Source organism: Schistocerca serialis, chromosome 11 (assembly GCF_023864345.2).
Source record: "Schistocerca serialis cubense isolate TAMUIC-IGC-003099 chromosome 11, iqSchSeri2.2, whole genome shotgun sequence".
In the NCBI taxonomy this organism is placed as follows: Eukaryota; Metazoa; Arthropoda; class Insecta; order Orthoptera; family Acrididae; genus Schistocerca; species Schistocerca serialis.
Window position 1 is genome coordinate 33701905 of NC_064648.1, and position 12532 is coordinate 33714436.

At 45.5% G+C, this 12532-nt stretch overlaps 1 protein-coding gene across 11 annotated transcripts in view; it reads left to right on the forward strand.

The window, feature by feature from the left end:
• Window positions 1–12532, forward strand: part of LOC126427356 (zinc finger protein 708-like) — a 140497-nt gene that overhangs the window by 31557 nt on the left and 96408 nt on the right. For 10 of the 11 annotated variants that reach the window (XR_007576650.1, XM_050089694.1, XM_050089691.1 and 7 more), the window contains one exon: window positions 10520–10612. Coding sequence is in view for 6 of the 11 variants with exons in the window: in XM_050089694.1 (XP_049945651.1) it covers window positions 10520–10612 (93 nt within the window). In the remaining 5 variants the exon portion in view is untranslated. Of the gene's footprint in view, window positions 1–10517; window positions 10613–12532 lie in introns of those variants that run through there. The other variant, XM_050089697.1, reaches the window with a different exon arrangement.

The window sequence follows — 12532 nt, forward strand, 5'->3', positions numbered from 1 at the left end:
CTTTCAGTCAGTCCGATATGACCTCCCCTCTGTTGAAGGCACTCCAGCCCATGGAGGACTCATGATTCTGCTCCATGATACTCTCCATTATCACCCAATCCCCTTAAACAGTTCCTTCCAAGCTGTCGCCGTCCGTCTTTCCCTTTCCGGATACACGTTCTCTCTTTGTACGGTATACATTCCATCATCCACACCAATGGCACGAGCTGATCTCCTTCATCTTCTTGATCAGCTTCCACCCCCCTATTTGCTGGTTGGGGATTTCAATGCCCATCACCCGCCTTGGGGATCTCCGCATCCTTGTCCACGTGGCTCACTATTGCTAGACTTCTTCCACCAAGCGGATCTAGTCTGCCTCAACACTGGGGTCCCCACATTTTTGTCTGCCTCCACGACAAATTTATCTCATTTGGACCTTGCGGTCGGTACTGTTCCGCTAGCTCGGCGCTTCGAATGGTTCGCCCTTGATGATACCCACTCGAGTGACCACTTTCCATGTGTTCTTAGACTGCAGCCTCAACTGCCATATATGCGCTCGCGACGCTGGAAGTTTGCCCAAGCCGATTGGACACTTTTTTCGTCTCTAGCGACATTCGATGACCGTCGCTTTCCCAGCGTCGACGATGAGGTCACACATTTTACCGACGTTATTCTCACAGCTGCGGAACGTTCAATACCACGCACTTCCGAATTGCCCCGGCGCCCCCCAGTTCCTTGGTGGAACGAGGCATGCCGTGACGCAATACGTGAGCGGCGACGTGCTCTTCGCATTTTCCGTCACCATCCAACTTTGGCCAACTGTATCCGATATAAGCAGCTCCGTGCGCGATGCCGTCGCGTCATCCGCGATAGCAAGAAGGCGAGCTGGAAATTCTTTATTAGCTCATTTAACACCTTCACTCCCTCCTCGGAAGTTTGGAGTCGGCTTCGACGGTTCTCAGGCGCGCCTAGTTTCTTGCCGGTCTCTGGGCTCACTGTCGCGCATGATACCTTAGTGGACCCCGTCGCAATTTCCAACTCATTGGGTCAGCACTTTGCTGAGATTTCGAGCTCTTCAAATTACCCGCCAGCGTTTCTCCTGAAGAAACGTGCAGCGGAAGTGCGACATCTTGCTTTCTCCTCTCAAAATCACGAAAGCTACAATACTGTTTTCTCCATGCGGGAACTCCAACATGCCCTCTCTTCTTCTCGCTCCTCCGCCCCTGGACCGGATGGTATCCATGTCCAAATGTTGCTGCATTTATCAACCCATAGTCTGCGTTACCTCCTTTGCCTTTATAATAGAATTTGGACCGACAGTACCTTTCCCAGGCAATGGCGGGAAGCTATTGTCGTTCCCGTTCCGAAACCTGGAAAGGACAAACATCTCCCCTCTAGCTATCGCCCCATTTCTCTCACGAGTAGTGTCTGTAAGGTTTTGGAGCGTATGGTGAATTACCGTTTAGCTTGGTGGCTGGAATCCCGCAGTCTTTTAACACCAGCCCAATGCGGATTCCGAAAGCATCGTTCTGCAGTTGACCATCTTGTTGCTCTCTCCACGTATATCATGAACAATTTTCTCCGGAAACGCCAAACGGTAGCAATATTTTTTGATCTGGAGAGAGCATACGATACCTGTTGGAGGACAGGCATCCTCCGCACACTGTTCTCTTGGGGCTTTCGAGGCCGGCTGCCCCTTTTTCTTTGCGAATTTATGGCAGAGCGCACATTTAGGGTGCGGGTGAACACTACTCTCTCCCGTACTTTCTCCCAAGAAAACGGGGTACCCCAGGGCTCCGTGCTGAGTGTTGTACTGTTCGCCGTTGCCATTAATCCAATTATGGATTGTCTCCTTCCTGATGTCTCGGGCTCCCTCTTTGTGGACGATTTTGCGATCTACTACAGCTCTCAACGGACCAGCCTTCTTGAAAGACGTCTTCAAGGGTGTCTCGATCGCCTCCACTCGTGGAGCATCGAAACCGGCTTCCGTTTCTCACCTAGTAAGACCGTTTGTGTTAATTTTTGGCGACGTAAGGAGTTTCTTCCGCCCTCCTTACATCTAGGTCCTGTCGACCTTCCGTTTTCCGACGTCGCTAAATTCTTGGGTCTTATGTTTGACAGAAAACTGTGCTGGTCCTCCCACGTTTCCTATCTTTCGGCTCGCTGTCTGCGTTCCCTTAACACCCTTTGTGTCCTGAATGGTACCTCCTGGGGAGCGGACCGAGTGGTCCTTCTCCGCCTCTATCGCGCCTTAGTGCGCTCGAAATTGGATTATGGAAGCATAGTCTACTCCTCTGCTCGGCCGTCTATTCTTCGGCGTCTCGACTCTATCCACCACCGTGGATTACGTTTAGTGTCTGGAGCTTTTTACACCAGCCCTGTGGAAAGCCTTTATGCTGCGACTGCTGAACCTCCGCTGTCCAATCGGCGGGCAGTCCTTCTGAGTCGTTATGCTAGCCATCTGTCTTCCATGCCTGCTAATCCAGCCCATGACCTTTTTTTCGACGCCTCCTTTGATGTAGGGTATGCAGGCCGCTCCTCCTCCCTACTACCCCCGGGAGTCCGCTTCCGTCAACTGCTCCATTCTCTTTCCTTCCGCTTTCCTAAAACCACCTTGACAACCTGGGGTACAGCACCGCCTTGGCTCCGTCCCCGGATCGACTTGCTCCGAGACCTATGTCAATTTCCCAAGGATGGTACCCCTCCACTTGTTTATCGTCGGGCATTTGCTGCTCTATGTGCACAAATGACGGACGTCACATTTATTTACACCGACGGCTCGAAAACATCGTTAGGTGTAGGGAGTGCCCATATTGTTGGCGACACCCCAAATCACTTCCGGCTTCCTGACCAGTGTTCAGTTTATACTGCGGAGCTTTACGCTGTTCTCCAGGCTGTCCACTACATCCGCCGCCATCAGCGGATACAGTACGTAATCTGCTCAGATTCTCTCAGCTCTCTCCTAAGTCTCCAAGCTCTTTACCCTGTGAACCCTCTGGTCCACCGGATTCAGGACTCTGCGCCTGCTCCACCTGGGGGGTGTCTCGGTGGCGTTCGTCTGGCTCCCGGGACACGCTGGTATCTGTGGGAATGAGGCGGCCGATATAGCGGCCAAGGCTGCAGTCTCTCTTCCTCGGCCAGCTATTCAGTCACTTCCCATTACCGATCTACGGAGCGGTTTATGTCGCCAAGTTGCTCATTTATGGCATGCGCATTGGTCAACACTTCCTCATAATAAATTGCGGGAAGTGAAAGCCCTTCCTTGCGCTTGGACCTCTTCCTCCCGAACGCGTCGTCGGGAGGAGGTAATTTTAGCTAGACTCCGGATAGGGCACTGTCTTTTTATCCATCGACATCTTTTAAGTGGCGATCCTCCCTCACTCTGTCCCCACTGCTCTCAGCTGTGGACGGTCAGACACCTTTTAATTGAGTGCCCATATTTTAATCCATTACGCTCCCGTCTACAGCTATCGCCTGATCTATCGTCGATTGTAGCAGATGACACGCGCTCAGCCGACCGCGTTCTCCAGTTTATTAGTGACAGTGAAATGACGTCAGTCATTTGAAGCTTTTTTTGGGGACAACCAACCCCTTTCTATAGTGGATTTTTAAGCATTCCTTCTGCCTTTAGTTTCTCAAATTTTATGACTTTGTTCCCATTGCTGCTGGTTTTAAATTTCGTTTTTTCCTGTTTCCTACGTCACGGGCTGGGCGCTAATGACCATAGAAGTTTTGCGCCCTAAAACCACAAAAAAAAAAACAGCTTTGTTTTGACCCATCATGAGGTCCAAAAGACATGGACCCTCCTGAGGCCCTCTGCCACCAATTTTTCTCCATCCTTGGTACATCCTGGAGTTCAGCAGTAGTCTATACTGTTTGCTTAATGGTTGCTGATCACATAGGCTTTGCTTACACTGTCATGGGTCCTACTGAATTGTCTTCCCTGCTGGAAGCTGTAGAGTTTGTAGCCATCTCTCATGCTCTTGAGTATATGCTTTCCTCCACTGGTGGGTCCTTCATCTGCAGCAACCCCTTGACCAGTTTTAAAGCTTTCAAGCAGTATTACCCTCAGCATACCTTGGTCATTGCTAACCAGTATTCCCAGTATGCCCTTCAGCACTGTGGATGCTCAGTGATGATTGTTTGGACTCTGGATCACATTGGGATCCCTAGGAACAAAGTTACTGATAGCTTGCCCAAACGGGCTACCGGTAAACTGGCTCTGGTAATCAGTATTCTGGAAACAGACATCTGATCAGTATCACACCGTCAAGTTTTAGGAACCTGAAATGTGGAATGAATCACTGTGACTTCAAACAACCTGTGATAAGGAGACTATGAATCTATGGAGGTCCTCCATGCAGGCCCCTCACAAGCATTCTACCATACTCTGCCAGCTCCACATGAGCTGTATCTGGTGGTCTCACAGTCATCTCCTCCAGTACCACACCACTGTCGTCATTCCGGTTCAACAGTGGTCTACATTTTGCTGTACTGTCCAACCTAGCCTCCCTGTGGCATAATCTTAATCTCCCTGACTTACTACCCCTGATGCCTCAGTGGCTGACTTAGTTTTATATAATAAATTCATGAGGAGGGCTTTTACCACTCTCTTCAAGGGAGGGCAACTTAACCTTATCGGCACATTCAGGGGTTGGCAGAACACTCTGTTGCCCCCTCTGCCCAGACCAGGCTGTGGCTGGCTAGACTTGGTTGACCAGCCCGGTTCTCACCCTACCTGCTCTTTTACTCTTCTTCCCCCCTCTCCCATTAATCTTTCGTCTCTGTACTTCTCTTGCCCTGTCTATGTTGCTAGTCTTTCCGAGGCAGTTTCTGAGTGGAGTACCTCTGGTAAGTGGTGGGGACTGGGGGATATATGTCCCCTCATTGCTTTCTGCTCTCTGGTGCTTCTGGCTGCTCCCTAAATGGGGCACCTTGGCCTGCCTTTCGTCCTCTGTCTCCTGTTTTTCTTTTTGTCCCTTATATCAGTTTCATAGACATCGGGTTTTTCTTCCTCTGGATTGTGTGTGGTAGGCTTTCTCTTACAACAGTCATGTAGACCTGCCTACCTGTTTGAGAAAGAAGGGATGTATCACCCAGTAGTTTGGTGCCTTTAATCGTTCAATCAGCCAACCACCTCTGTCCATCTGCCACCCCTCTCTGTCCATCTGTTTCTGCCACCCCTCTCTCTCTCTGTCTGTTTTTCTTCTGTTCCTTTCTCCACATCATCCTGCCCACCTCCATAGGAGGTTGCTGTTTCTTACCTTCTTAGTATTTTAGTCTAGATCTGATGGATCTGAGCATAATGTAAGTTTTCACACAAGCACTGTATTGTGCAGGAAGTGTAGTAAGAATGTCATGACACAAATATGGGGTATTAAAGCTAAATTTCCATGGATGGTGAACAATTGTAACCTATGATACCAGCAATTTTCAAAAATGTTTGTGGTCTTCCAGTTGACTCTAGTTAGCTGTGTTATTTGTAGGTTATTACCAATAGTATTTTAACAGCGCTTGTAACAAGCATATCTTTACAAACCATTACCTTTGCATTAATTTTTTTTAATGATTGTATGTAATGAATGCCTTAAGTACGTATTTGGTGCCAACAGAGCAAGGAGGACTTCCTTCTACATCTACATAACTACTCTACAATTAACATTTAAGTGCTTGGCAGAGGGTTCATCGAACCACAATCATACTATCTCTCTACCATTCCACTCCCGAACAGCGCACAGGAAAAACAAACACCTAAACCTTTCTGTTCGAGCTCTGATTTCTCTTTTTATTTTGATGATCATTCCTCCCTATATAGGTTGGGCTCAACAAAATATTTTCGCATTCGGAAGAGAAAGTTGGTGACAGGAATTTCGTAAATAGAATGACTTCCATCCCAACTCACGTATCATATCTGCCACACTCTCTCCCCTATTATGTGATAATACAAAATGAGCTGCCCTTTTTTGCAGCATTTCGATGTCCTCCGTCAATCCCACCTGGTAAGGATCCCACACCGTGCAGCAATAGTCTAACAGAGGACGAATGAGTGTAGTGCAAGCTGTCTCTTTAGTGGACTTGTAGCATCTTCTAAGTGCCCTGCCAATGAAACGCAACCTTTGGCTCGTCTTCCCCACAATCTTATCTATGTGGTCTTTCCAACAGAAGTTGTTCGTGATGTTGACACCCAGGTACTTAGTTGAATTGACAGCCTTGAGAATTGTACTGTTTATCGAGTAATCGAATTCCAACGGATTTCTTTTGTAACTCATGTGGATCACCTCACACTTTTCGTTATTTAGCGTCAACTGCCAACTGCCACACCATACAGCAATCTTTCCTAAATCGCTTTACAACTGATACTGGTCTTCGGATGACCTTACTAGATGGTAAATTACAGCATCATCTGCGAACAAGCTAAGAGAACTGCTCAGATTGTCACCCAGGTCATTTATATAGATCAGGAACAGCAGAGGTCCCAGGACGCATCCCTGGGGAACACCTGATATCACTTCAGTTTTACTCGACGATTTGCCGTCTATTACTACGAACTGCGACCTTCCTGACACGAAATCACGATTCCAGTCGCACAACTGAGGTGATACCCCATAGGCCTGCAGCTTGATTAGAAGTCGCTTGTGAGGAACGGTGTCAAAAGCTTTCCGGAAATCCAGAAGTACGGAATCAACCTGAGATCCCCTGTCAATAGCGGCCATTACTTCGTGCGAATAAAGAGCTAGCTACGTTGCAGAAGAACGATGTTTTCTGAAACCATGCTGATCACGTATCAATAGATTGTTCCCTTCGAGGTGATTCATAATGTTTGAATACAGTATATGCTCCAAAACCCTACTGCAAACCGACGTCAATGATGTAGGTCTGTAGTTCGATGGATTACTCCTACTACCCTTCTTAAACACTGGTGTGACCTGTGCAGTTTTCCAATCTGTAGGTACAGAACTATCAGTGAGCGAGCGGTTGTATATGATTGCTAAGTAGGGAGCTATTGTATCAGCGTAATCTGAAAGGAACCCAATCGGTATACAATCTGGACCTGAAGACTTGCCCGAATCAAGCGATTTGAGTTGATTCGCAACCCCTAAGGTATCTACTTATAAGAAACTCATGCTAGCAGCTGTTTGTGTTTCAAATTCTGGAATATTCCATTCGCCTTCCCTGGTGAAGGAATTTCGGAAAACTGTGTTCATTAACTCCGCTTTAGCGGCACAGTCGTCAGTAACAGTACCATCGGCACTGCGCAGCGAAGGTATTGACTGCGTCTTGCCACTTGTGTACTTTACATACGACCAGAATTTCTTCGGATTTTCTACCAAATTTCGAGACAATGTTTCGTTGTGGAACCTATTAAAGGCATCTCACATTGAAGTCAGTGCCAAATTTCGCGCGTCTGTAAATTTTAGCCAATCTTCGGGATTTCGCATTCTTCTGAACTTCGCATGCTTTCTCTGTTGCCTCTGCAACAGCATTCAGACCTGTTTTGTGTACCATGGGGGATCAGTTCCATCTCTTACCAATTTATGAGGTATGAATCTCTGTTGCTGTTGCTACTATATTTTTGAATTTGAGCCACATCTCGTCTACATTTGCGTAGTCAGTTCGGAAGGAATGGAGATTGTCTCTTAGGAAGGCTTCTAGTGACACTTTATCCGCTTTTTTAAATAAAATTATTTTGCGTTTGTTTCTGGTGGATTTGGAAGAAACGGTATTGAGCCTAGCTACAACGACCTTGTGATCACTAATCCCTGTATCAGTCATGATGCTCTCTATTAGCTCTGAATTGTTTGTGGCTAAGAGGCCAAGTGTGTTTTCGCAACCATTTACAATTCGCGTGGGTTCGTGGACTAACTGCTCAAAATAATTTTCAGAGAAAGCATTTAGGACAATCTCAGAAGATGTTTTCTGCCTACCACTGGTTTTGAACAAGTATTTTTGCCAACATATCAAGGGAAGGTTGAAGTCCCCACCAACTATAGCCATATGAGTGGGGTAGTTATTTGTCACGAGACTCAAATTTTCTCTGAACTGTTCAGCAACTATATCATTGGAGTCTGGAGGTTGGTAGAAGGAGCCAATTATTAACTTAGTTCAGCTGTTAAGTATAACCTCCACCCATAGCAATTCACATGGAGTGTCTACTTCGACTTCACTACAAGATAAACCACTACTGACAGACACAAACACTCCACCACCAATTCTGCCTAATCGTATCTTTCCTGAACACCGTCTGAGACTTCGTAAAAATTTCTGCCGAACTTATTTCAGCCTTTAGCCAGCTTTCTGCACCTATAAAGATTTCAGCTTCTGTGCTTTCTATTAGCGCTTGTAGCTCAGGGACTTTCCCAGCACAACAACAACAATTTACAACTACGATTCTGACTGTTCCTTGATCCAAGCATGTCCTGTATTTGCCATGCACCCTTTGAGATTGCAGCCCACCCCGTACTTTCCCCGAGGCCTTCTAACCTAAAAAACCGCCCAGCCACACAGCCTCCACTACCGGTGTAGCTGTCAGCTGAGTGTAGTGAACTCCTGACCTATTCAGCGGAACCCGAAACCCCACCACCCTATGGCGCAAGTCAAGGAATCTGCAGCCAACATGGTCACAAAACCGTCTGAGCCTCTGATTCAGACCCTCCACCCGGCTCTGCACCAAAGGTCCGCAGTCGGTTCTGTCAACGGTGCTGCAGATGGTGAGCTCTGCCTTCATCTCGTAAGCAAGACTGGCAGCCTTCACCAAATAGATAGCCGCTGGAATCCAGAGAGAATTTCCGCAGATCCAAAGCGACACACGTCATTAGTGCCAACATGTGCCACCACCTGCAGCTGGCTGCACCCTGTGCTCTTCATGGCGTCCGGAAGGACCCTTTCCACATCAGGAATGACTCCATCCGGAACGCACACGGAGTGCACACTGGATTTCTTCCCCTCCTTAGCCGCCATATCCCTAAGGGGCCCCATTACGCGCCTAACATTGGAGCTCCCAACTACCAATAAACTCACCCTCTGCGATTGCCTGGACCTTGAAGGCCGAGAATCATCCTCTGAAACAGGGCAGGCAGCTGCATCTGGCTCAGCCAGAGCCAGTGCCTGAAACCTGTTTGTCAGACGCACCGGGGAGGCTTTCTGATCAGCCTCCGGGGACATCTTTCGCTGCCTGCCACGCCTTGGAACAACCTCCCAATCAACCACAGGCGAGGGCTCAGTCCCACTGCAGGCAGCAACCGGGGCAACCACAGCGGCAGACCGATCTGGGGACAGACGGGACGAGGTTGACATCCCCGTGATACCTAAGTCCGGCTCCCCACAAGGGTGCCCATTGGCAACAGCCTCAAGCTGCGCGACCGTAGTCAGCGCCGCTTGCAGCAGTGAGTGAAGGGATGCCAACTCAGCCCTCATCCGAACACAGCAATCACAGTCCCTGTCCATTCTAATTGATGTTGAACAACAGTTACTGAAACACGGGTCTGTGCCTAGATAACACGCAAAGACACAACAAAGAAACACGCAAAGAATATATGAACTAACCTGTACAAATGCCTAACGACTGCGCTACAATTTGCCTGAATTTATGATTACAGTAACTAAAACTCGAAATAACACCTCCTACACGAAACTTACATGTAATATAAGTAAGAATCTACGAAGTAAATACTAAACCGCGATACTACAACTCTCAAATACTATAATACGCCCGAAATTTATGAATTAAACAATGCAAGTATCCAAAAACATGCAAAGAAATTAAGAATTAAACTATGTAACAAATAAGTAAGCTAAGAGTATACGACTTGCTGCTGGCAGCTGCTTATCCAACGGCGACAGGGAGAAGAAATTGTTAATCTTGTTACATGCCTCTGTGTCACAGTGCTATAACAGATGATGTGGAACTATGATATGTGATTGGTATTTTGTAGAGTTCCCAGTCATTATTCACTGTTGTATTTACATCATTACTGACATCCTGCTTTCGCTGTATGTAATTCTGTATGATTTTCATCCAGTACAAATGATATAAATTTTAATTGTTTCCTAAAGAGCAGGCACTGAAAATACATGGTGTAAATAGCATTAAATTTGGTAAATTTTGCTGATAATGTGTGGAATGCCATATTCATTTGATTAATGAACAAAAGTCCTCTTGTTTATGGGTTTACAGCTGGAAGATTATTTGCATCTATTTATTACCTGAGCTTAATTTAGAAATGTTGCTGCACTCATATATAAAGTTCGTATGTTGGAGTACGACCACCCGATAAAGCATCCCATAGTGCCTTTGAAATCAGAGTGGATTATGTGACAGGAATAGAAAGAGAAAGTATGCCAAATAAATACTACACAATGGCTGATAGCAAAATTAGAGACAATAGAACTGATTTGGATGCATTCTGACACTCACTCTTCCCAATCGATAAGAATCTCTGTAAAGTTGGATGATACTCATGAGAAAGGAATAGGTAGAGCTGTCATATACACACAGAAGTTAGCAAGCAGTTATAATTCACAGAATGTTTCCTTCTTTCAGTCCATTGAAGATCCATTGGGAATATCGTGGTCCACTGATTTTATCAAGGAGGATCCTGAATTAAATTTGGAAATGAGTGTAACTGAGAATATTGTAAGTATTTACATGTCTGATATATTGCCTGTAGTCAAGTAATAAGTCTTTTGTTAAGTTTGTAGAGTAAAAGATGCATTGCAGTGAAATTGGCAGATTGTCAGTTTTTTGGAACTTGTTGCTGTTCATAATTGTGGAGTATTCTTGTACTTCTGCACTTGACTTTCATTCCACCTGTTATGTGCTAACTCTTTTAAATAGAAATAGAAATGGAAGGGGATTGGTGACTGGTATAATCTTGTTTTATGTAGCCCTTGTTCGTATCAACTATATTGTATAATGGCTGTGTGCGATGGTCGCAAAATTCACATTTAGGTGAAGTGTAAGTTCTAATAGTGTAGGTCATTTGAGAAATATTCCTCCTTTCAATAACTTCTGATAAATGCAATTCAACAGATCATTGGCTGTTATCTTTTGTGTGAATATTATTCTTACATTTGACCTAAAAAAATTTTGGGTTATGAAAAAGAGAGATAAAATTCGTGTGTTGTAGATCAGCCCTGATACTTTGGCCACAACCTGTATATATTGTGGCAGCTTCTGTGGTGCCTGTTGTATTAGTTATAAAATTTTCAGTAATAGAATAACTCTGTATATGGCTTTTGGTGAATGATAGTACATAGATGAAGCCATGTATGACCTTGTCATTAGAGTCCTGGCAGATCTAAAGAAGAAAGATAAATTTTTTACATATGATTTATGACCTTAGTAAGGTAAAGAGATGCTCAAATTGATAAATATGTCACAGGAATGAAATTAGACAATGATTGGGGAACATTTAACATACAATTGCAGAAGGTTAGGTACTGGCTTGCTCTTGATCTCATTGTTCATAATCAAACTTGTTGCAGTTGCAAAGCATTCTTCAGGCACAAAATGTTGGCTTCTTCAACACAGAAATGTGTGGTGATGATACAAGCATACAGGTCAAGGAACCAAATGATCATGCTAGGGACAGCTCACATTATGTAAAGGAGTGTAGCTGATTCACAGGTAACAGGCCAAGACTTTGACTCATGTTATGCCATTTTAAACAAATTAAAGGGATGCATTGGCATCACAAGTAGACAGGACAGTAAGTGAAACAGTAGTACTGTTGTTCCACAAGAAGGGTTTTACAGAAATGAGAATGCCACACATAGTAGTCAGGGATGTGCAAATGAGGAGCTAGGCCAAAACAATGAACAGTACAGTGTCCTAGGGCATACCTGTAGTTGTCAAAGTGGCTGGATTGTAGTTGGTGACCACTTACCGTGAAAATACAAAAGGCCATACTGGCCTTCGTATGCAGTCAAAGAGATCACAGGTCAAACAAGATGTCTCCATGGCACCAGGGCCAGAGGTTCAGGGATAGTGTCCACTTCATGGAGTGCTGCTCCCATAGCAAGTGTGTAGAACAGTGTGTTTCTGGTTGTGTGGTCTGGAAAACCATGTCATGTGGTTGGCACTGAAATCACTGATGTGTACCTCCCCCCCACCCCACTTGTTGCTTTGAAAATATGTAACTTAGATTAAATAGTGGTAGACACCTGAGCAAATCTACAAATAGGATGTGTGACGATAACAGTGATCCTGAGAAGTACATGAAGTTGTGCAGTGAACATCTTAGCTCTGTCAGCTAGTGACATGCAGTGTTTGTGGTCTCAGGAGCATAAAATGCTAGGGCTTAATGATGCAGATAAATTGGGCTGACCATTTTGATACTGGCACATGGTCAGCAATATTCTGTATTAATTGTGAAATTGTGAACTTTTTTAGGTAAATACATGAGAAGCTAGAGCAAGCTAGCAAGATAGCAAAGTAATACTTTGCTGGAGAAGCAATTAAGTGATAGGCTGCCACATCTGTCATTGGTAGGTTCAAACAGTACATAGGTGTTATGGAGATGCTTCAGAAACTCAAATGAGAACTTCCAGAAGG